Here is a 22347-nt window from a genome sequence, read left to right on the forward strand (position 1 = left end):
AGGGTTCGGAGTCAGAGTGCTAGGTTCAGCTATAGTATGGTGCCCCTGGACGAGAGGGTTAAGGGCCTTGTTTGATTCTTTGCCCTACAGTGGCAGTTTGGCAGTGCTGAGTTTGAACCCCAGACATATCCAATAAATAATGCAAAGCCTTAGAAACCACAACCCCCACACTTATTCAACACACGAAAATGTGACACGCTTAGTTTGCATATTGGATAAACCTGAATGGTACTGGATGTTATCATCCATGCACAATTGTATAATCCAGCTATGTATCAAATGATAAAAGCAGGCAAAAACAAGAATAATGGACAATGAATCATAAATATTGCAATATAAAGAACAAAAAGCATTTGCATGGCTCCAACATTCAGGTTCAAATGCAGAAATTTGGTCATTGTAGAATTTTTTGTTGACTAGTCAGATCATGAATGCAATTACAACTTGTACAGCTGAAGCCACACTGAGGCTTATAATTGTGAACAGAAGCAGGTGGACATGAAGGAGGATCCACAGTGAGCATAGTGTATTTATCCCAAATGCTGGTATCCTTATTGTGCTCTGGAGTAAAGATGTATTGGTTTAACTGGCATACTTATTTGGATAGAAAATCCAGGTCAGTGTTACAAGTTCAGCCCGATTTAAATATGGTGTATTTTTCATTTGTGTGGCGTAAATTGAATCTGCATCAGGGAACCGATGAAACCTACACTATTAGCAAATGTGTGTTCTGTAAGAGCCGAATAAAGAAAGAAGGTTAAAAGCCCTTAGTTCCAGTGTAATGTAACAACATACAAAGACATCTTATATTTTATACATCTGTTGGCCATATAGTGTAACTAATTTTATTGTGATTATAGATTTTATAAACCTCGGTAACTTTGCATAATTTATTCATTTACTTTCTTTTGTCCACAGCAGCGCAATCTAGTGGAAAGATGTATAGCAATTAATGCTTTAATAGTTTTTAATTATGCAATAGCCCAACAGGTTTGTTTTAATTTCTTCTTTCTGTCTTGTTTAGCAATCTCTCCCATAATTTTCTAAAAACATGTCCTATACAGTGGTCCCCAACCCCCGGGACGCGGACCGCGGGTCAATTGGTACCGGGCTGCACAAAAACAAAACATAACTTACATTATTTTTGTTTTTTTTATTATCTGATTCTGATATCTGATTATTATATTTAGAAAATACCAGTGTCATACAGGCATATAATTTTATTTTGTTGTATTTATCCGCCACACCTTAAAGGCTGGTCCGTGAAAATATTGTCTGACATTAATCCGGTCTGTGGCGCAAAAAATGTTGGGGACCGCTGCTATACAGTGCTTAGTTTTTCTAAACAATTATGATTCTTATTATTATTGCTGCTATCTTTAATAATAATGAACAATTGTACAAATTAATTTATTTTCTCATTAATCTACACTCAGTACCCCATAATGACAAAGTGAAAATTCTATGAATGTCTGTAAATATGTTTTAATTAAACTGAAATTATTCAGTATTCAGACCCTTAACTCAGTACTAAGTTGAAACACCTTTGGCGAAATTAAAGCCTTGAGTCTTTTTGTATATGATGCAACCAGCTATGCCCACCTCTCAAGCTGAGTCAGGTTGAATAGTGGCCACTTTCAGGTCTTTCCAGAGATGTTCAATAGAATTCAAGTCAGGGCTGTTGCTCGGTCACTATAGAACATTCACAGAGTTGTCCCTAAGCCACTCCTTTGTTGACTTGGCTGCATGCTTAGGGTCTTTGCCATATAGGAAGGTGAACCTTCAGCCCAGAGTGAGGTCCTGAGTGCTGTGGAACAGGTTTTTTAATTGAGTATATCATGTTTTTTGCTCCATTCAGCTTTCTCTCAACCCTCACCAGTGCCAAGTTCCTGATGAAGGAAACACACACTCACAGCATGATGCTGCCACCACCATGCTTCAATTTTGGGATGATTTCCTTCATATTTAACATTTAGAATCGAGGCCAAACTTTTTTTTTTTCCAACATTATACATGTTCCTGAATACAAAACCATTTATATTCAGTAAAACTATTTCATAGAAAAAAATGCACAATAACGTGGTTACATTAGCATTACACAACCTGGTTGCACACCTTTTTAAAACCAGTAGAGTGGCTGCGTTTAGAAGGTACCATCACATTCATGTTCGATTTATGCAACAAATAGATGTAGTGTTACAAAACTACTTGTAGCTGCACAAGCCGAATTTATCGTTATCTGCTTCACTACACCCTCCACCTCATCATCCAGGGTCACACCTTTCTATTTTACTTTGTAAAAAAATTGGAGAAAGAAATAAGAAATAAGTTTGCTTATTTTGTTGCTTTGTACATGGGTTTTGTTAATCTCTACGGTCCAGGTGCCATTTTTAAAAACTTAAAATAGAAGCTGGAACCACGAGCCAACACGAAACTAGTTTAAAACCAGGTACTGCATACAAAATAAAAAAAGCCCTCAAGCCTAAACAACGTTAGACAGATGATAGAGCGAGAGTGCGTGTATTGTGGGCGTAACATGATACAAGCACAAAGAGTGAAGGGGTTGAACCTTATGAGTTACCTATCTGCTTCCTGGTTTTTAATCTCTGTCCTTTACCTGTGCACGCTTTCAAAAATAAAACTGGAGCCTACAATCTAAGGCACCAGTGGAAATTTAACCTACAAAGGTAAGTACTTGAGAGAAACAGACATCAGATATTTTGTAACTCAGATAACAGGTGTTAGATTTGGCTGATAATGAGGCCTGCTTTTCCTGTGTTTAGCTGTCTTGAATGGTCATGTGTCTGTATTAGCTTTTTAAAACAGCAGATAATTATTTTCTTAAATCAAGGACAGGTGTCTACAGGAAGCCTGTTTAGGAAGCATAAATAAACTCTTTTTTTTCATTACCAGATCAATTAAAACCTTTTTTTTTCCCATGGAAAGAATCTAAACAATAGTGCTTTATATTTACACGGTAGATTTTGGAATCACCTGTGAAAGGCCAGAGGGTAAAACCAGCATGACTCAACATGCTTTAGACATGATTTATCATCCAGGCTTTCTTTTAAAACTTTAGCTAGAAAGGTTACAGTAACTGAACTCAGAAGGTTAAAATTGACGATCCTTCCAATTGTATAATTAGAAGAAAATGGCGCTCTGGGGAAGGTAGAGAAAATTACAATGAATTACTACTTTTTGAGGCCGACTGCCATGAAAGACATGCAATAAAAGATCAAATAAATACTTATTTTTAATAGGAAACTAAACAGATTGTCAACTGCTATTCTGAATTAATAACTTGTCATTTCAAGTCATGATGTAATTTTCTAGTTCTTTTAGTTTGTCTTTTGAATGAGGAAGGTTTGTCCATGAAAGACTGGCAAAATAGAAATACTTTTATTCATTTATTTATTTTTTACAGAAAAATGCTGTACGTAAAAAGGCACAGGGGACAGTCCGAATTTATATCACAGACTAAACATAATCAGAGTGCCTTCTTAGTGCTGCTTTACTCAACAGGGACATAATCATATTCTAATGCTGGATTGTCATGTTGTTTTTGGGTAAAACTAAAATGAATGCAAAAAAAATTTAAATAGGAAGTCCTAAGAGGCCATGCATAATAATATATTTTTCTTTCTTGTTTTGTCATGATCACGACTTAATTTTCTCACCATAACAAAAGTTGTTTTCTCATTTTCATGACTAGCTGCCATTGCAGGACTCTTAACCCTCAATTGCTCAGTTATATAAATACATGAGAGATATTATAAATAAGATAAATATGTTTTACTGGATAAGGGCATCCGCCAAAAGTAAATGTGAATGTTTGAGCAGTAGTCAAGTCAAGTCAAGTTTATTTGTATAGCGCTTTTCACAACAGACATTGTCTCAAAGCAGCTTTACAGAAATCAACAGTCAAGGTGAACGGTGTGTATTTATCCCTGATGAGCAGCCATGGTGAATGTGGCAAGGAAAAACTCCCTTAGATGTAATGAGGAAGAAACCTTGAGAGGAACCAGACTCAAAGGGGAACCCATCCTCATTTGGGTGACATCAAGAGTTTGATCATAAATCTTTCAACAATATAGAACACTGGAGAGTGAGAACTAACATGTGTACTGGAGTATAAGATTATAAGTAAATGTTCTTTCAACAGTCTTTGGTATAAAAGTAGGAGCTACTGAGCTCAACATTTGTGATCATCACAGATCCAGCGTCAGCTTCTCCATGACCAGAGCCTTTAAACACAAGCAGTAGTATCAGTGATGTTGGACCAGCACTCATGGTGTGCCCTGGCCCACATGCCCTCATGTTATGATAGAACATAATCTAAAGCGATCCTATTTTGCAAAAAAACATAATCCGATGTGACTGTAATGCACTGGGCAATGCCTATGACTTAAATTTAATCATCAGCCTGTTTTTGTATTTCACATATGACATGCATTTGGTTTACATCTTTCAAAATAGCATGAAAACAAACTAAAGTAAGAATCTATTCCAAAACGTTTGGATGCATGTTAGATATTCAGCACAAGTGTTGCAATTATCATGTGTCAGGCATTTGGCAGAGGGTTTGAAAGTCTTACTAAGGGCCTTGCTCAAGTCTAATATCTTCACCACCGAGCTTCTACTCAGACTATAAACCAAAGCTAATGCTAGACTATAAATCAAATTGTCCCCCAAGCAGGAGGTTTTGTAGGCATTTTAAAAGCTATAATCAAATATCATATCAAATATATATGCTATGATTCTACAGCCTGGTTCTTGGCTGGTCTGCCCAGTCCTGGTTCTACCTTCTCAAACATTTAAAGCATTATAAGGTTTTATATTATAAGGCATCGGTGCTTTTTTTTTGACCAATCAGATTTTAGACAATGCTAAGGTACACATATTTTAATAACTCCTTTCTGTCTTTTTTTCCCCCAGGAACCAGAGATGACTTTTATCACATCTAAACTACAACAAATTGGCCTGCTTGCCACTTGTTGGCTTGTAGGACTCTTCTCTTGCCTGTTGTTTTTTCAGTTTAACTCACCAAAATGTACACTTGAACACATTTCTCAGTATCGGTACAATGTTCACCCTGCAAACACTGAAAAACCCATCCTGCTGCTGTGGTTCTTGCCTGAAAATTACCAGTGGGACTTTAATGACTGTAAAACCATATACAACATTGATGGTTGCCAATTGACTTTAGACAGAAAACTATACAAACAAGCGGATGCAGTTCTTGTTTTTCACAAAGCTATCAAGAAGGATCTGTCTAACCTTCCACCATCTCCTCGACCTCCATTTCAAAAGTGGATCTGGTTCCATGTAGAATCGCCGACCAACACGCCAAAGATCCCAGGCTTGGAGGACCTTTTTAACCTCACCATGACCTACAGACGGGATAGTGACATTTCTGTGAGGCATCACCTGACGGTCAGCAAAAAGCCAAATGAGAACATCGTGATTCCAAAGAAGGACAAGCTTCTCTGCTGGTTCGTGTCCAACATTGACCGTAATACTGGAATAGGGACCAGGATGACTTATTACAAACAGTTAAAGAAGTACATCAAAGTGCATGTTTTTGGACGCGTAACTGGAAAACGCTTGAGAGATGAAGACTATTTCCCCACCATGGCTTCTTGTAAATTCTACCTTGCTTTTGAGAACTCCATTCACAAGGATTACTTTGTGGAGAAATTAAATGGTCCTCTTGCAGCTGGGACTATCCCTGTGGTCCTGGGACCCCCGAGACAAAATTATGAAGAATTTGTTCCGGGTAATTCCTTTATTCACGTTGAAGACTTTCCTAATGCTAAAGCTCTGGCTAAATATCTGCTTCAGCTGGACAAAGATGAAGAAGCCTATAAGCACTACTTTGACTGGAGAAAGCATTTGACTGCAACTCCTCATCTAGTACATGGGAATCAAGAGTTTACCATGTATATCTGTCAAGCCTGTGAATATGTTGGTAGGCACAACGAGTATAAAGCTGCACATAACATCTACAAATGGTGGTTTTCATAAAGAAGAACTTTTTGTTTGAACAAATTTGAACAATTGTTTGACAGCTTTATGGCATTATAAATCATCTGGGCAGGGAGAAGATATCTTTCTAAGTTGGTTATAATTCCTGTAAATGCCTCATTTTAAGGGTGGCTATTCATAACAATGCCATGTGTTGTTCTATTAATAATAAGAATGTGCAAATTTTTACATTTTAAATATTCATTTTAACTGATGCACTTTTTGTTTACAGATTTTACAATCACCAATAATTATTTGAAATTTTGTTGAAAAAACTTAATACTTAAAACGTTTGATTTAATTTATTCACTCAGTGATTTCTTTTTTTTTTGATATCTTAATAAGCATAATGAAAAGTATATCACTTTTTTAATGATGTCATTTAAATCAACTAAATACATTTTAAGAATGGGTGTATACATACAAATATATATTTCAATACAAAATATAAATAAAATTATATATATATATATATATATATATATATATATATATATATATATATATATATATATATGTTTGTGTGTATGTATGTGTATCTTTTTTTTAATCAATTAAAAAATAATTGTGTGTATTTTTAACAAACACAAAAATAAAAATGAAGACAGCAGACTAAAGTATAAGGATGCATATAATAAAATTGCATTTTTTATTAGATTTTTTTTATTATTTCAAGTTCGTTGGTTTGGAATTACAATTTCCTTTTTTGGATGCGTAATCGTACGCGCTACTGAGTTGTGCCGAATTTTACCAATGTAATCTCAGAAATCTTGTAGAAAGTTCACTTGTTCCATAAACACAAGAAATTAATTCCATATTTTACTTAATAGATAACCACAAAAAACAAACAAAATGTTACTGCTTATTTATTGTTCCTGTACTGGTTATTTATTGTTCTATAAAACGTGTTATGCAGATTTTATTGTCTTGTGAAATATAAAGTGATATTTTGGGGGAACTTGTGGACAGATTCGGATTACATGGTGCAATTTGAGGAAACTACGCCATGTCTGACTGAGATCGTAGACGCCTTATGCAGATTTTATTAAGTGATATTTTGGGGGAACTTGTGGACAGATTCGGATTACATGGTGCAATTTGAGGAAACTACGCCATGTCTGATTGAGATCTTTTTATACTATTGTATATATATATATATATATATATATATATACAATAGTATATATATATATATATATATATATATATATATATATATATATATATATATATATATATATATACAATAGTATAAAAAAAGTGTTTGCCCCGTCCTGATTTCTAATTTGTTTTGCATGTTTGTCACACTTTAATGTTTCAGATCATTTTTATTTTTGAGGAAAAATAAAATCCAAAACTACATGGCCTTGTGTGAAAAAGTGTTTGTCCCTAAACCTAATAACTGGTTGGACCACCCCTATCAGCAACAACTGCAAACAATCGCTTGAGATAACTTGCGATAACATGGGGATAAACACTTTTTCACACAGGGCCATGTAGTTTTGGAATTAGTTTTCCCTCAATATTTAAAACCTTCATTTAGAAACTGCATGTTGTGTGTTATTTTTTACTAATATTTCAATTAGTTTGATGATCTGAAACATTAAATTGGGACAAACATGCAAAAAAATAGGAAATCAGGACCACTGTATTCACACCACTGTATTTCTGTTGCATTTCGTGATCTTTTGAACTTTATTCGTTCAAAAGTTCTACATGTGTGAGAAAAATAAAAAAATTAAATCCGAGGCAAATGGGTCTGATACGTGTGTGTGTGTGTGTGTGTGTCACATTTTAATTAGACATGGTACAGCAAGGTTTTTGTGTGATATCATTTAATTGGCAGACATGCTAAGACTGGTCTTATGTCACCACAACTTTGCACAGAACACAGAGAGAGAGAGAGAGAGAGAGAGAGAGAGAGAGAGAGAGAGAGAGAGAGAGAAATTGAGTGAATGCAGCTCACTTTTGAATAAGTCACAGATCCGGTTTGTCTGTTATGACAGGTTTGTCTTTAGCTAAATCATGTTTCCACAAACTTTTACAAACAGCATCAATTCTTCTAGGTAACTTTGTACCACAGTTTTTAAAGGAATTCAGCATGTGTGTTGTTCCAAACATCTTGGAGAACTAACCCTAAATCTTCTGTGGATAGAGGCTGCCTAAAATACTTCTGTCTCTTCATGTAATCCCAGACAAACTCGATGATGTTGAGATCTGGGCTCTGTAAGGGACATACCTTGTTCACTCTCCTTGTTCTTTTCTATGCTATAGATAGTTCATAATAGCATTGGCTGTATGTTTGGGGTCATTGTTCTGCTGCAGAAGCCAATCCGACAGTCTTCCTGATCGTACTGCATAATAAGTAAGTATCTGCTTGTATTTCTCAGCATTGAGGACACCATTAAACTCCTCTTGCAAAAATGCAGCCCCAAACTTGTCCACCATGTTTCAAGTTACCTGTAGACACTCATTATTGTACCGTTCTCCAACCGCCACTGGAAAGACTTGTTTTTTGCTAAAGCCAAATATTTCAGTCCGGAGCACCTGCTACCATTTTTGTGCATTACAGTTGCAATGTTTTCATGTATAGTTGAGTGGCTTATTCTTGTTTTCATGTCAAATATATGGATTTTTGGCTGCAATTCTTTCTGTGAAGACCACCTCTGGCCAGACTTCTCCAGACAGTAAAGGGTTGTACCTGGGTCCCACTGGTTTCTGCTAGTTCTTGGTTGATTGCACTGCTGGACATCTTCTGATGTTGAAGGTAAGTAAGCATGTGCTTGTCTTTAACAAATTCAATAACAAAGTTAAAATACCAAGTGAAGGAATAAACTAAGTTCAGGATCCAGGGTTCATGTGTCTAAGAAGAAGACTTTATTCAGCAGAAATAAAGCTAGGCAGTTCCATGGATGTACCAAATAACACATTCGACACCTCCTAGATATACAATCTTCAACTATATGTGTAACGCCTACATTCCCCATCATTTTCTTCAAGTAGCATGTAATGCATGTATGGACGCTTCAGGATCCTCTATACCGCCCACCACGTTAACATCGGGCTATCTGTTTGACACATTTGACACACTTTTGACGAACCACCCTTCAGAAACAAAATATGTTGAAAGCACCATACTTCTTCCTTGGCTATGATCGTGTCTATGGTCCTCAACATTTCCCGTTACTAAGTGCGTCTTCAAAATAGCTAAACAGCACATCTTGAAACCCAGTTTGCTTTAAAATCTGTGCCTGCTATAGACACCTTGCTGATGCAGTATCACTACCTTGTGTCTTGTTGCTGTGCTCGGTCTTGCAATGGTGTATGACCTGCGACATGAAACTCTCTTCAAAATCCTCATCTTAGTCTTAGTTTGGCTGTTCCTTACCCAGGTTTAATCCTCCTAAACAGTTGATTCTTTTTTAGTTCATGACTGTGTTTTAATCTACAAATGAAATTCATGATAATGAGCACCTGCTTGGTTTAATTGGTTAATCGTGCACCCGAGTTTGATCCTACAAAATCCCTGACTTTGTGCAAATGTATGAAATAAGCCAATTAATCCAAAGGGCAGCCAATTTAAACCAAACATATTGATTTGATTGAGATTTTACTTCTGTTTGCTCACTTTGAATTTCGTAAATTGAGGAGAATTAACGATAAAAATATGTATTTTGAAACTATTAGTACTTTACAGCATATTTTTTTTACACCTGTCTTAATCCTTTAGACAGAACTGCATATTTCGTCCAAACCCTTGTAACCAGAGTATAGAGGTATCTTGATTCACGCTCCTGACTTGCTCCAGGAGTCTATTATCATGTTGTGCCACACTGTCAACCCACACAAGTCGATTTACAAGTCGAAGTACATTTAAGATATTTACTACTCCCTCACAACATGTTATTACCATCTTATTTTCCCTGTTTAGTGGGTTCTATCTGCTTTTCGATACATCCAAGACTTTGGAATCTTCTGAGCCAATAAACACAACACCAGAATCTATAAATATTCTAAATTGTAAGCTCTCTGGACAAGTCCTAATTCAAGTCCTGGTCAATCACTCTCTATAATCCAGAAGCCAAGTTCATCTTTATTGTGCTCGTTATACAGGCACACGTGCTTTTTTATTACACGTTGGCTCCCTCTTGTGGCCAGAATATGCAACTAACATGCAGTTTGCATTGTGTATTAAAAAGAAAGAAAGGTGCTTTATACTTGTCACATGTACAGCTCATTGAAATTATTTCTCCGCATTTCTCAGCAGTGTTAGGAAGCTGAGGTTAGAATCTAGGGTCAGCCATGTCCACTGAAAGTTAAGTTAATTCAGTTTGTCGACAGTGGGACTTGAACCCCCAACCTTTGTAAGAATCTTTGTAAGTCTTTGTAAGAATGTATATCCCTGTGTTTTGTTATTTAGTTTCAAAGGTTCTGTCTGTTTGAGTTTTTTCAGTCTTGTAGCTGCAGCTACAGGGTCCTTTTGGAATGCATTATTTTTTTTTTTGGTCTTTTTTATTCCCTCTCCATCATCAGCTTCCTACCAATCCTGACTGCACTTGGCATTTCCAGCTCATCTTTTTCTAGCTGTCGTACATATTTATTGTCATAGTCATCACTGTGTGAATTTCCCCCACTCTAATCTTTATTTCATCCTGCACTTGTGTTATAAAAAATATGATGATTATAAAAGTAAACTAACTTGCACAATCGAAAAAAAAAAACCCAAATATTTTTTACATTAAGTCCCCTGCAAAATGCACTATGATAAACAGATATAGAAAACAACATTTTCAAGCAAAAACAACGTTGAATAGCTGCCAATGCATGATGTCCAATTTAGTGGACAAATCATTAATTACATTTCTATAAAATCGGTACTTGAAAAGTAAAACTATTATATTATTGCTTAGATGTTACACTATGTCAGCATAAATTTTCTTTTCTTTTAAAGGTCTTCTACATTGGAAATATTGACAAGAATTTCCTCTAGTGATCAACAAATGTGGCTGCCTGTTGGCCATCTTTGTTTTAATTACAAATACTGGCCACTAGGTGGAAGCCTGTGTGCTGATGCAATGAAGGCTAATGAAAATAGTTCCACTGTAGCAGAGGTGGCAAAAGTACACACATCCTTTACTTAAGTAAAAATACAGATGCTCATGTTTTAAAATACTCGGGTAAAAGTTAAAGTACTGATTATACTTTTTTTTTACTCAAGTGAAAGTAAAGAAGTTTGGGCTCTGACGTATTTAAGTAAAATGTAGTTCTCTGGTATCACCTCATTACCTGTCCGTGTGGAAACATAGCAAAGGTTCCGTTTGGTGTCCTGATGATTTACATAATTTAAACCACCATTATTACTTTAAAACATTTAAAAGTATTTTTTTTTTGTCTCCATGCTCTATGTTGAGTTTGGTTTCACTAATTATAAACATACATTTGCATGAAGCATCCGTATTTCTCCATGTCCATGTTGCTTAAAGTATTAAAAACATAAAGTAATAATATATGGTACATTTAAAACAGATAGAAATGTGCGGTTAAGTTGTGATTTAATATTCGATTGACAGCCCTAATATTAATATGATGTGAGGTCCAGTTATCAGTGTGACACCAAAACATGTAGTAGTAATAAACTGCACCTCTTCAAGTCAAGTCAAGAAACTTATCCTAACTTATAATAATCATATCAATGTATTGTATGCTATGGTTTTGTGGGATTTATTCTATAAATCCTACTGATTACATAATCAGAAAATATTTGTATTCGTTAATGTTGTTTATGTAAAATACATTTCGAGCTTTCTAAACATATATTTATTATCTCTCTGAGACAAATATTCACTGATATTCAGGTTGTTTACTTTATGTATTTGTGAAGGAAGATGACATGGCAGAGAGCGCCCCCTGTCTGTTAACTTTATTGTACAAAAGCACAGCGTTTTGTTGTTATTATAAGTGTAAACATATAAAAGTAGACATTTTACAGATTCGAATGATGAACTGTTCTTATCTGTACAATTAAAAAAGACAGTAATTTAAGTTCCTTTTTCCAATATGAGGAAAAAAAACACAAAACGCCACCCAGAGGGTTAATTGTGTGAATCATGGCGGATTTGGCATTTGATTTGAGACTTGGCACGTAAATAACAAATGTTTACTGATTACAAATATTTTTCGTTGGAGTTTATTTATTTATTTTATATCTAATCGAAGAAAGGACGCCATGGATAAATGTATGTTGTGAAAACAGAAATGGTAAAACAGAAATGCGCGCTGAATTGATAGCGCGTTAATAAAATCTAGTGGCGTTAAAAATAATTTGCGTTTGAATTTTGACAGCCCTAATTAATATATATATATATATATATAATAACAAAACAAATAAAAAAAATTTTGTTAACTAATGAATGTGTCCAGGCTGAACATCCACATATAGAACCCAAGCAGAGAAAAGATGATGATGATCAGAAATGTCTCAGTTCTCAGTCCTGTTCTCATCACTGACTCCCTCTGTCTCATCTACGTTAACTACAGTGGAGTAAAAAATATCCTGATTTCTTGTTTTTTTGCATGTTTGTCACACACCTGTCATCATACCTGAGTTCAATTTCTCTAGACACACCCAGGCCTGATTACTGCCACACCTGTTCACATTCAAGAAATCTTTTAAATAGGACCTGTCTAAACAAGTGAAGTAGACCAAAAGATCCTCAAAAGCTAGACATTATGCCGAGAGCCAAATAAATTCACAAACAAATGAGAAAGAAAGTAATTGAGATTCATCAGTCTGGAAAAGGTTATAAAGCCATTTCTAAAGCTTTGGGACTTCAGCGAACCACAGTGAGAGCCATTATTCACAAATGGCAAAAAAATGGAACATTGGAGAACCTTCCTAGGAGTGGCTGGCCGACCAAAATTACCCTAAGAGCACAGCGACGACTCATCCAAGAGATCACAAAAGACCCCACAACAAAATCCAAAAAATTGCAGGCCTCATTTGCCTCAGTTAAGGTCAGTGTTCATGACTCCACCATAAGAAAGAGACTGGGCACAAATGGTCTGCATGGCAGAGTTCCAGGACGAAAACTGCTGCTGAGCAAAAAGAACATAAAGGCTCATCTCAGTTTTGCCAAAAAACATCTTGATGATCCCCAAGACTTTTGGAAAAATACTCTGTGGACTGACAAGACAAAAGTTGAACTTTTTGGAAGGTGTGTCCGCCATTACGTCTGGTGTAAAAGTAACACCACATTTCAGAAAAAGAATATCATACCAACAGTAAAATATGGTGGTGGTAGTGTGATGGTCTGGGGCTGTTTTGCAGTTTCAGGACCTGAAAGACTTGCTGTGATGAATGGAAACATGAATTCTGCTGTTTACCAAAAAAAATTTAAAAATCCTGAAAGAGAATATCCGGCCATCTATTCATGACCTCAAGCTGAAGCGAACTTGGGTTCTGCAGCAGGACAATGATCCAAAACACACCAGCAATTCACCTCTGAACGGCTGAAGAAAAACAAAATGATGACTTTGGAGTGGCCTAGTCAAAGTCCTGACCTGAATCCTATTGAGATGCTGTGGCATGACCTTAAAAAGGCGTTTCATGCTTGAAAACCCTCCACTGTGGCTGAATTACAGCAATTATGCATAGATGATCTGCAAAATTCCTCCACAGGGCTGTAACAGACTCATTAAAAGTTATCGCAAATGCTTGGTTGCAATTGTTGCTGCTAAGGGTGGCCCAACCGGTTATTACGTTTAGGGGCCAACACTTTTTTACACAGGGCCATTTAGTTTTGGATTTTGTTTTCCCTCAATAATAAAAACATTTATTTAAAAACAGCATGTTGTGTTCACTTGTGTTGTCTTTTACTAATATTTAAATTAGTTTGATGATCTGAAACATTAAAGTGTGACAAACATGCCAAAAAGTTAAGCACTCAAAACACTTTTTCACACCACTGTATACTTCTTGTTGCTTTCTGCCCTGCACTGTAATTAGGTGTAGTGGGTCTAAAAGGTTGTGTGCACTGCTCCATGTATATTCTGTACCGTTACTTTACACCTCTGTAAATATGGCTGTAGGTGTATTGGCTACACAAATGTTTCTATGACTGTAAAAGATCCTTCTTGACCAGGATAAATTGTTTAAGATGATGTAGAAATGAACAATGACCCTTTTGTTTTTTAATTTATGACACCTTCAATGAACTTATTGAATTAGTATAGAATGATATTTCTTTCTGACCTTGTGATCCAGTTCATCCCAGAGCAGTTCATTAGGATTTTGGTGCGGTGACTGGGCCGGGAATTCCGTGAAACCTAATGCTCCAGCTGACTGTCCCTATGACTTCTGTCAGAGCCAAAAATGTCACATTTAGACTTTGTCCACAGATCTTTCTTCCAGTGATTCACTGTCCAATTCTTGTGTGTTTTTGCTATTTACCTAGTTCCTTGTGTAGAAAGCAAATGAACATGAAGGTGTCTAAAAAACATAAAGGTGTTTCCAAACTTAAAATGTTATAATATATAAATATTGACCTAAGTGATCTATAATTTAAAACCCTGAGATAAAAACTAAGACAAACATTATACTATGCCACATATACTATGAGTAATATTTGAATAGTAATCATTAAATAGAGCAGGCATTTAACATCTAAACTGAATAAACAGTCACATTTACAGTGCTACACTATAAACACAACAGACTTTTGATGACGCGACAGTGCCACATTGATACAAAACCTGCTCCATCTCAACAGAAACAAATTTGACAGATACTGATATTGTCTTTGAACTTGAGCTTAATCTAAACCAGAGTGCAGAAAGACTTATTACATTGATGAGGCAATGTTTAGCTTGTAATTTTAACTTTGCCTGTTAATTCCATTTATAAACGAATGAATGTTCTTCCTGTGTCAATGTTTGAGGGACAGTTAGATCACATGTAGTAATTCTATGTAATGAATGTTCTTTCAACTTTTCTCAACTTTTTACTCACAATAATGTCAATATTATCAGCTAACTAACTAGCAGGCAGCTGAATTAACTTGTAACTTTGACCATTTTTGCAGATGTAATCAGGAGAACAAAAGAAAAGTGATTTGTAAGCGCTTTTATTTTCTCTGAACAAAAGTACCATGGACGTGCTGTTTTGGGCCCAATTGTAACCCATTTTGGGGTAGCAAAGGAAACACTGCACTTACGGTGTGATAAAAGCAAGCAAAAATATGCTGCAGAAGTCAAGTCAAGTCAAGTTTATTTGTATAGCCCTTTTCACAACAGACATTGTCTCAAAGCAGCTTTACACAAATCAACAGTGATGGTGAATGGTGTGAATTTGTCCCTGATGAGCAAGCCGTGGCGACTGTGGCAAGGAAAAACTCCCTTAGATGTTATGAGGAAGAAACCTTGAGAGGAACCAGACTCAAAAGGGGAACCCATCCTCATCTGGGTGACATCAAGAGTTTGATCATAAATCTTTCAAAAATACAGAACACTGGACAGTGAGAACTAACATGATTACTGGAGTATAAGATTATAAGTGTTGTTCTTTCTGCAGTCTTAAACAGTCTATATGGTTAGAAGCTCAGAGTTTTATGAGCTCAGCATTTGTGGTCACCACAGATCCAGCATCAGCTTCTCCATGCCAGAGCCTTTAAACACTCCAGGAGGTCCAATGTCAAAACTCCACACATGTAGCGGGATCCAAATGGCACTGGAACGTCTCTAGATGGTTCGGGATGTTTGCAAGTACGGCATCTACTTCTTCAAAGGTCTGTAATCATCACGAGGTGGGAGGTGACTGGAGCTGGCCAAAGCCAATGTAGGGACGATAGGATTGGGGTTATGTGATCATATTTTCTTCATCTTGTAAGAACTCTGGCTGCTGCATTCTGGACTAACTGAAGCTTGTTTTTTTAATGACGCAGGACATCCACCTAGTAATGCATTACAGTAGTCTATTCTGGAGGTCATGAACACATGGACAAGCTTCTCTGCATCGGATATAGACAACATGTTTCTTAACTTAGAAATATTTCTAAGATGAAAGAAGGCTGTTTTTGTAACTTGGTTGATATGATTTTTAAAAGACAGGTCGCTGTCTAAAATAACACCCAGGTCTTTTACCGTTGAACTAGTGGTTACAGAACATCCGTCTAAATGCAGGTTGAGATGCTGGAGCGTCTGTATACTAGTTTTTGGGCCGATGAGCAAAATCTCAGTCTTATCAGAATTTAAAAGTAGAAAGTTATGAGTCATCCAATCTCTTATTTCCTTAACACACTCAGTTATTCGAGTTAATTGAGCTGTATCGCCTGGTTTAGATGAGATATATAGCTGAGTATCATCAGCATAACAATGGAAGCTAATTCCATGCCTTCTAATAATATTTCCTAACGGAAGGATGTATATTGTGAAGAGCAGGGGTCCTACAACTGAACCTTGCGGTACGCCATAATTTACTTGCATTAGCCTGGATAGCTCTCCATTTAAATCTACGAAATGGTAACGATCGGACAGGTAGGATTTAAACCAGCTTAATGCCTGTCTCTGAATGCCGATGTAATTTTGTAAGCGATCTAGGAGGAGATCATGGTCTATAGTGTCGAATGCAGCACTAAGATCTAGTAAAAAGTTAAAAGCTTTAAATGCTGAATAAATGAACAAGTAAGTGAGCCAACAGTTTAATGAGGTAGAGTCAAATGTGTGTTCTTTTTATGCAAATGCATAAATAACTGGAGTCAGATGAATTGTTTCATTAAGTCAAGAATAATGAGTTCATCTGCAGACTATGGCTGGAGAAGACTTAGGGTGGGACTGGGTGGATTCTTGATTTCTAGATCGATTACAGGGCAGGAAAGCCAATGGTACACTGGAAAAAAAGGAGAGAGAGAGAGGTGACAGTGGGAGCTTTTCCCATGCAGCTCTTGCATAGGGTTGTCAAGTCTGACTTTGAGACAACCAAATCTAGGAAGTTGGACTTGTCTTTAAACACACATTTGTCATTTACCTGATCAATGAGATCAGAAACAACCCCTGAAGAATTGGATCATTTCAGACTCTGCACTAGTGATCAGACATTTTTTTCTGAGCAGCCAGAGGAATCTGTAGTGTGGACACTTCCTGGCTTTGTTGGCCAGACCGGGGTTCTTATTTAGACTGATGATGTAGGAGTTGGATCCTTTGCTTGTGAGAAAACAGGCATGTTAAGCACTGACCATGCTTTCATTTTCTGTTTTGTTTATGAAAGAAAATAAGAATGTAAATAGTAATACAAAAAGCAAGATATGCAAGTAAGTACAAAAAATGATCAAAAATGTTGCTGTGGGTCTGAGGCAGTTTGTTAACATCTGTCCTTCCCTCTGTCTGACATAAGTTCGTTTGTTACAGGCAACAATAATGTCATTTAGACTCACTTTTCCACAGAACATTCTTCCAGTCATTCACTCTCCACTCCTTGTGTGTTTATTTGCATAGAAACAAAAGGACCATGTATGTGAAAAAAACTATGAAAGGTTTTTGAGACTAGGCGTTTCCAAACAGGCTCTTTATATAATATATAAACCTCAACAGGTTAATACTAAGGCAATCATTAACCAACTGAAATATTCTGCGAGTAAAACATAAAATAGACCAGGCATTAAACATAAAAGCTAAAAACAGCCGTTAACAATTTTGAACCTCGGGTATTGAAATGATTTCAAACTCTATTTGCTTTTTTTCTGATTCTAATTCTAACTAATACAAAACCTGCTACATCTAAACACAAACAAATTTGACAGATACTGATATTGTCTTTGAAAATAACCTTAATTTACATGTAGTAATTATATGTAATGAATGATCATTCAGCAAGAAATATCAGTGGGTTGCTCAACTTTTCAAACTCAAATATTCCACTATTATCTGCCAACTACCTAGAAGGCAGCTGACGTAATTTTCACCATTTATGTGTCATTTGGTATTCAGGAGAACAAAAGAATTGTGCTGTATTAGCAGTTTTCTATTTTCTGAAAAAAATGTCTGTGGATATCCTGGTTCTAGCCCAATTTTGACCCATTTTTTTTTTGGCCAGACTTTTTTCTTTGTGGCATCCATGACGATATTACTATCTCTACAGATGTTAAGGTTGGCTAAGCCAAACCTTTATAGACAATTTTGCTGTCACATAAAAAAAACATTCTCCATTTACCTCAACAGAAAATAAAGCCACATCCAAGGAAAGTCTTAAACAGTACCGACTATGAAAAGACCCAAATACGCATCAGCCATGACTAAAACATTGAATAATGTAAAAAAAACAAAACAGACTAACCAGAAGAATGCAACAATTTGCATGGCGCTCAAAGTAGGTTCACAGGTGAAACTGCAACTACAACTCACAAAAAAACACTCTGAAGCTATGCTTAAAATTGTGAACAGAACAAAAGGGACATGAAAGCTGGTAACATAATGTTGCCCTCAAGTGATCCAGGTACAGTACTGAGAGTTTAGTGTTTGATTAATGGCCCTACCAAACCTACAGGATAAACAATAACTTACAAAAAAAAAAAAAAAAAAAAAAGCAAAAGCACATGCTTTGTTTATTTTCCAGCTGAAACTGGTTTGAACTCTAGTGAGTTCAAATCACTAGATGTAAAATCATTTTTACATCAATTGGAATTCAATCAATATTTTGAAGTTTTCTTTTTAATCTCCACTGTTTTTCTTTATCTTTTATTCTTCTGCCTTACTGCCTTTTGTTTGTCCTTTTTACAGTTTTGTTTGAATTATATAATTAGCTGAATCTTAGCCTTAAAAACAAAGATAAATAAAAACTAACCTCATTAAATTAAACACTATGAGACATGCTTCAACTATTTGTTTAGAGGAAACATTTGTAGGAGGAGTTTTTTTGTGAAGCTCATATTTCAGGTGTCACCTTTTTTGTTTCCTCACTGTAATTCTCACTTGGTGCAGAGCGACAGCTCTCAGGTAAGCTTCCTAGCTAATCATCTAAAAAACCTTTGATAATGGTTTACTTGTCTGACAATTTTTAAACTTTAAATGATAACATTGTCAATGTTAGTGTTACGCTTTCTCAGTGTTACGCTTTAAGATTAGAAGACACCAATTCACTGAATGCGTTACCACATCTGTATGCACCTGTGCTGGTTCCATTTCTTAAAATGGAAATCACTTGACACCAGTAGCTGCTTCTGCTGATGTTCCGGTGTGTGATGCAACAGTTGCTTTTATCCTGCTCAGGTGGTAAATATTCCTGTGGCATGGCGAGCTTCGAAAGCGGAGTTGATGAGTGAGACAAGGAGTACTTGTTCTTATTACTGTTCAAGCCAAGAAAATCATTACAATGGGCATTATTTTTTTTCTTTCTTCACATATCTCAGCGATGTCAGGAAGTCAGAGCGCAGGGTCAGATGTTGAGATAAGCAAATAGATGGAGTCAGATTTGTCCTTTGTCTGGTCATTGAGATGCCGAGAATCACCGTCCTGAAAAACTAGACCATTCCAAACTCGGCACAAGTGGTCAGACATTATTTTCGAAGAGCCTATAGCTAAACAAAGAATATGACAATGCATAAATTCTTTGCTTTTACTCTTTTGTGAAAGAAAGAAAATAGTAATACGGTAGCTGGGTGCATTCTTCGTGCTTCTTCGGAAAAAATCATACTCAGCATGACGTGTTTGTGTGAGATTGATAATCATATTCAGAAAAAAATGAATTTACTTTTAGTATAAGTTAGATTTTTTTATTTTTAGTTTTTTTTTATAATTTTCTTTAGACAGTCATCTTTACAGCATTTGTATTTGCAAAAAGAAACAATTAATTCTTCTTTTTACATAACTGATTCTTGGGTTAACTCAAATATTTTTTGTGACGTGCAATTAGTAAAAGGAAAAACACCCAAAAGGAACTTAGCAGAACATAACAGCGTTGCCTAATGTCAAACTGGTTGAAGTGCACAGTCTTGTTTTGTGACGCAGGGTGTGTCTGGGTGTGCAAACCTATTTTAGTTGTTTCTTCAACCTTGGTGACAGCCAGATCAGGCCAGATTAAACCATACCCAAAAATTTTAAATAGGACCAGACACCACCCATAGCAGAGCAAAAGAAACCATTGATGGTCAGACCATTATTACAGATTCCTTTTTATTGTTCAGTTTAGTGCTAAATTAATACATTTCCTATAGTTCTGCATTGTTGGGATTCCTGATTCCAGCACAGTTAAAAAAAAAAAAACTGTACCTTTATAAACTATAAATATACCAGTATAAATGTTTTAGAAAGTTGTCTTCTTTTTTTCCAGGGATTTGGGAAGATGGTTTTCACACCCAAACTACACCAGTTTTGCCTGTTAGCCACTTGTTGGATTGGAGGAATCTTCTCTTGCCTGTTATTTTTTCAGTATACCTTGCCAAGATGTACACCTCAAACAATTCCTCCTTATCAGCCCAATGTTTACAAGAGTGCAAACATCTCTGATCCTATTACCACTACAACCACTACATCAACGACAACATCTACAACACCTACAACAACTACAACAACTACAACAACTACAACTGCTCAGCCTAAGGAGGAAAAACCCATCCTGCTGGTGTGGTTCTTGCCTGAAAACTACCAGTGGGACTTTAATGACTGTAAAACAATATACAACATGGACAACTGCCAATTGACTTTAGACAGAAACCTTTACAGCCAAGCGGATGCAGTCCTTGTTTTTCATAAAGCTATCAGCTGGGATTTGTCCAACCTTCCACCATCCCCTCGGCCTCCATTTCAAAAATGGATCTGGTTCCATGTAGAATCGCCAACCAACACGCCAAAGATCCCAGGCTTGGAGAATCTTTTTAACCTCACCATGACCTACAGACGGGATGGTGACATTTCTGTGAGGCATCGACTGATGATCAGCAAAAAGCCAAACGAAAACATTGTAATTCCAAAGAAGGACAAGCTTCTCTGCTGGTTTGTGTCAAATGTCAACCCTAATACTGGAGTAGGGACCAGGATGAATTACTACAACGAGTTAAAGAAGTACATCAATGTGCAAGTTTTTGGACGCATGGCTGGAGCACGCATGAACGATGACGACTATTATCCCACCATGGCTACTTGTAAATTCTACCTAGCTTTTGAGAACTCCATTCACAAGGATTACTTTGTGGAGAAATTAAATGGTCCTCTTGCAGCTGGGACTGTCCCTGTCGTCATGGGACCCCCGAGACAAAATTATGAAGAATTTGTTCCGGGTAATTCCTTTATTCACGTTGAAGACTTCCCCAATGCTGAAGCTCTGGCTAAATATCTGCTTCAGCTGGACAAAGATGAAGAAGCCTATAAGCACTACTTTGACTGGAGAAAGCATTTGACCGCAAAACCTCATCTAGTACATTGGAATCAAGAGTTTACCATGTATATCTGTCAAGCCTGTGAATATGTTGGTAGGCACAAAGAGTATAAAGCTGCACATAACATCTACAAATGGTGGTTTTCATAAAGAAGTTGTTTAATAGTTTTATGCTATTTTAAACCATACAGGCAGAACATTCTTTAAGTTGGTAATGTTGCCTAAAAAAATGTCTAAAAATAATTATTGATAACTTTCTATTCTATTTGTTACATTTTGAACATACAATGCATGTTAATTGGTACATATTTATAATTTTACTATCCTGAAGTATTTTTTTTTAAATACAAATGTTTTTGTTTTGAAAATTTACAAGCTGTTTTCATAGTTTTAAACATGGTATGGTTGGTTCACTGTATTAATTTAGTGATGCCATTTTTATGAATTAAAAAAAGGCAATACATATTACAATTAAACATCTTGGAGAACTAACCACAAATTGTCTGTGGATGGAGGCTGCTTCAAATCCTTCTGTCTCTCTATGTAATCCCATACAGACTTAATGATGTGAAGATCAGGACTCTGTGGGGGCCAAACTATTACTTCCAGGACTCCTTGTTGTTCTGTACATTGAAAATAATTCTCAATGACATTAGCTATACGTTTAAGGTTGTTGTCCTGCTGCAGAATAAATTTGGAGCCAATCAGATGCTTCTCTAATGGTACTGCTTGATGGATATGAATCTATCTGTATTTCTTAGCATTGTGGACATCATCAATCCTGATGCTAAAGCCAATATTCATGCATATTTAAATCAGCCTTGCTTGCATGTTATAGATATAAAATTTTGCCTGCAATCCTTTCATTAAGACCACTTCTGGCCAGACTTTTTCAGATAATAAATAGGTGTACCTACGTCCCAGTACTTATTTGACAATTTTCAAACTTGAAAGGATAACGA

At 36.2% G+C, this 22347-nt stretch overlaps 2 protein-coding genes across 3 annotated transcripts; both read left to right on the forward strand.

The window, feature by feature from the left end:
• Nucleotides 1-2569: 2569 nt before the first annotated feature.
• LOC124402243 (4-galactosyl-N-acetylglucosaminide 3-alpha-L-fucosyltransferase 9-like) lies at nucleotides 2570-6437 on the forward strand. The gene is made up of 2 exons (XM_046875115.1): nucleotides 2570-2687; nucleotides 4936-6437. Exon 2 carries the CDS (start codon nucleotides 4945-4947, stop codon nucleotides 6022-6024), a length of 1080 nt encoding a protein of 359 aa, XP_046731071.1. The 5' UTR covers nucleotides 2570-2687; nucleotides 4936-4944; the 3' UTR covers nucleotides 6025-6437.
• A 1863-nt stretch (nucleotides 6438-8300) lies between these two features.
• LOC124376827 (4-galactosyl-N-acetylglucosaminide 3-alpha-L-fucosyltransferase 9-like) lies at nucleotides 8301-22110 on the forward strand. Of its 2 annotated transcripts, XM_046836120.1 has the most exons (3): nucleotides 8301-8389; nucleotides 8684-8791; nucleotides 20342-22110. In XM_046836120.1, exons 2-3 carry the CDS (start codon nucleotides 8783-8785, stop codon nucleotides 21533-21535), a joined length of 1203 nt encoding a protein of 400 aa, XP_046692076.1. In that variant the 5' UTR covers nucleotides 8301-8389; nucleotides 8684-8782; the 3' UTR covers nucleotides 21536-22110. The 2 variants fall into 2 exon arrangements, with proteins under 2 accessions (XP_046692076.1, XP_046692080.1); XM_046836124.1 differs by lacking the exons at nucleotides 8301-8389; nucleotides 8684-8791 and adding an exon at nucleotides 18864-19008.
• Nucleotides 22111-22347: the final 237 nt, after the last annotated feature.

This window comes from Silurus meridionalis, chromosome 2, assembly GCF_014805685.1.
Source record: "Silurus meridionalis isolate SWU-2019-XX chromosome 2, ASM1480568v1, whole genome shotgun sequence".
Taxonomy (NCBI): domain Eukaryota; kingdom Metazoa; phylum Chordata; class Actinopteri; order Siluriformes; family Siluridae; genus Silurus; species Silurus meridionalis.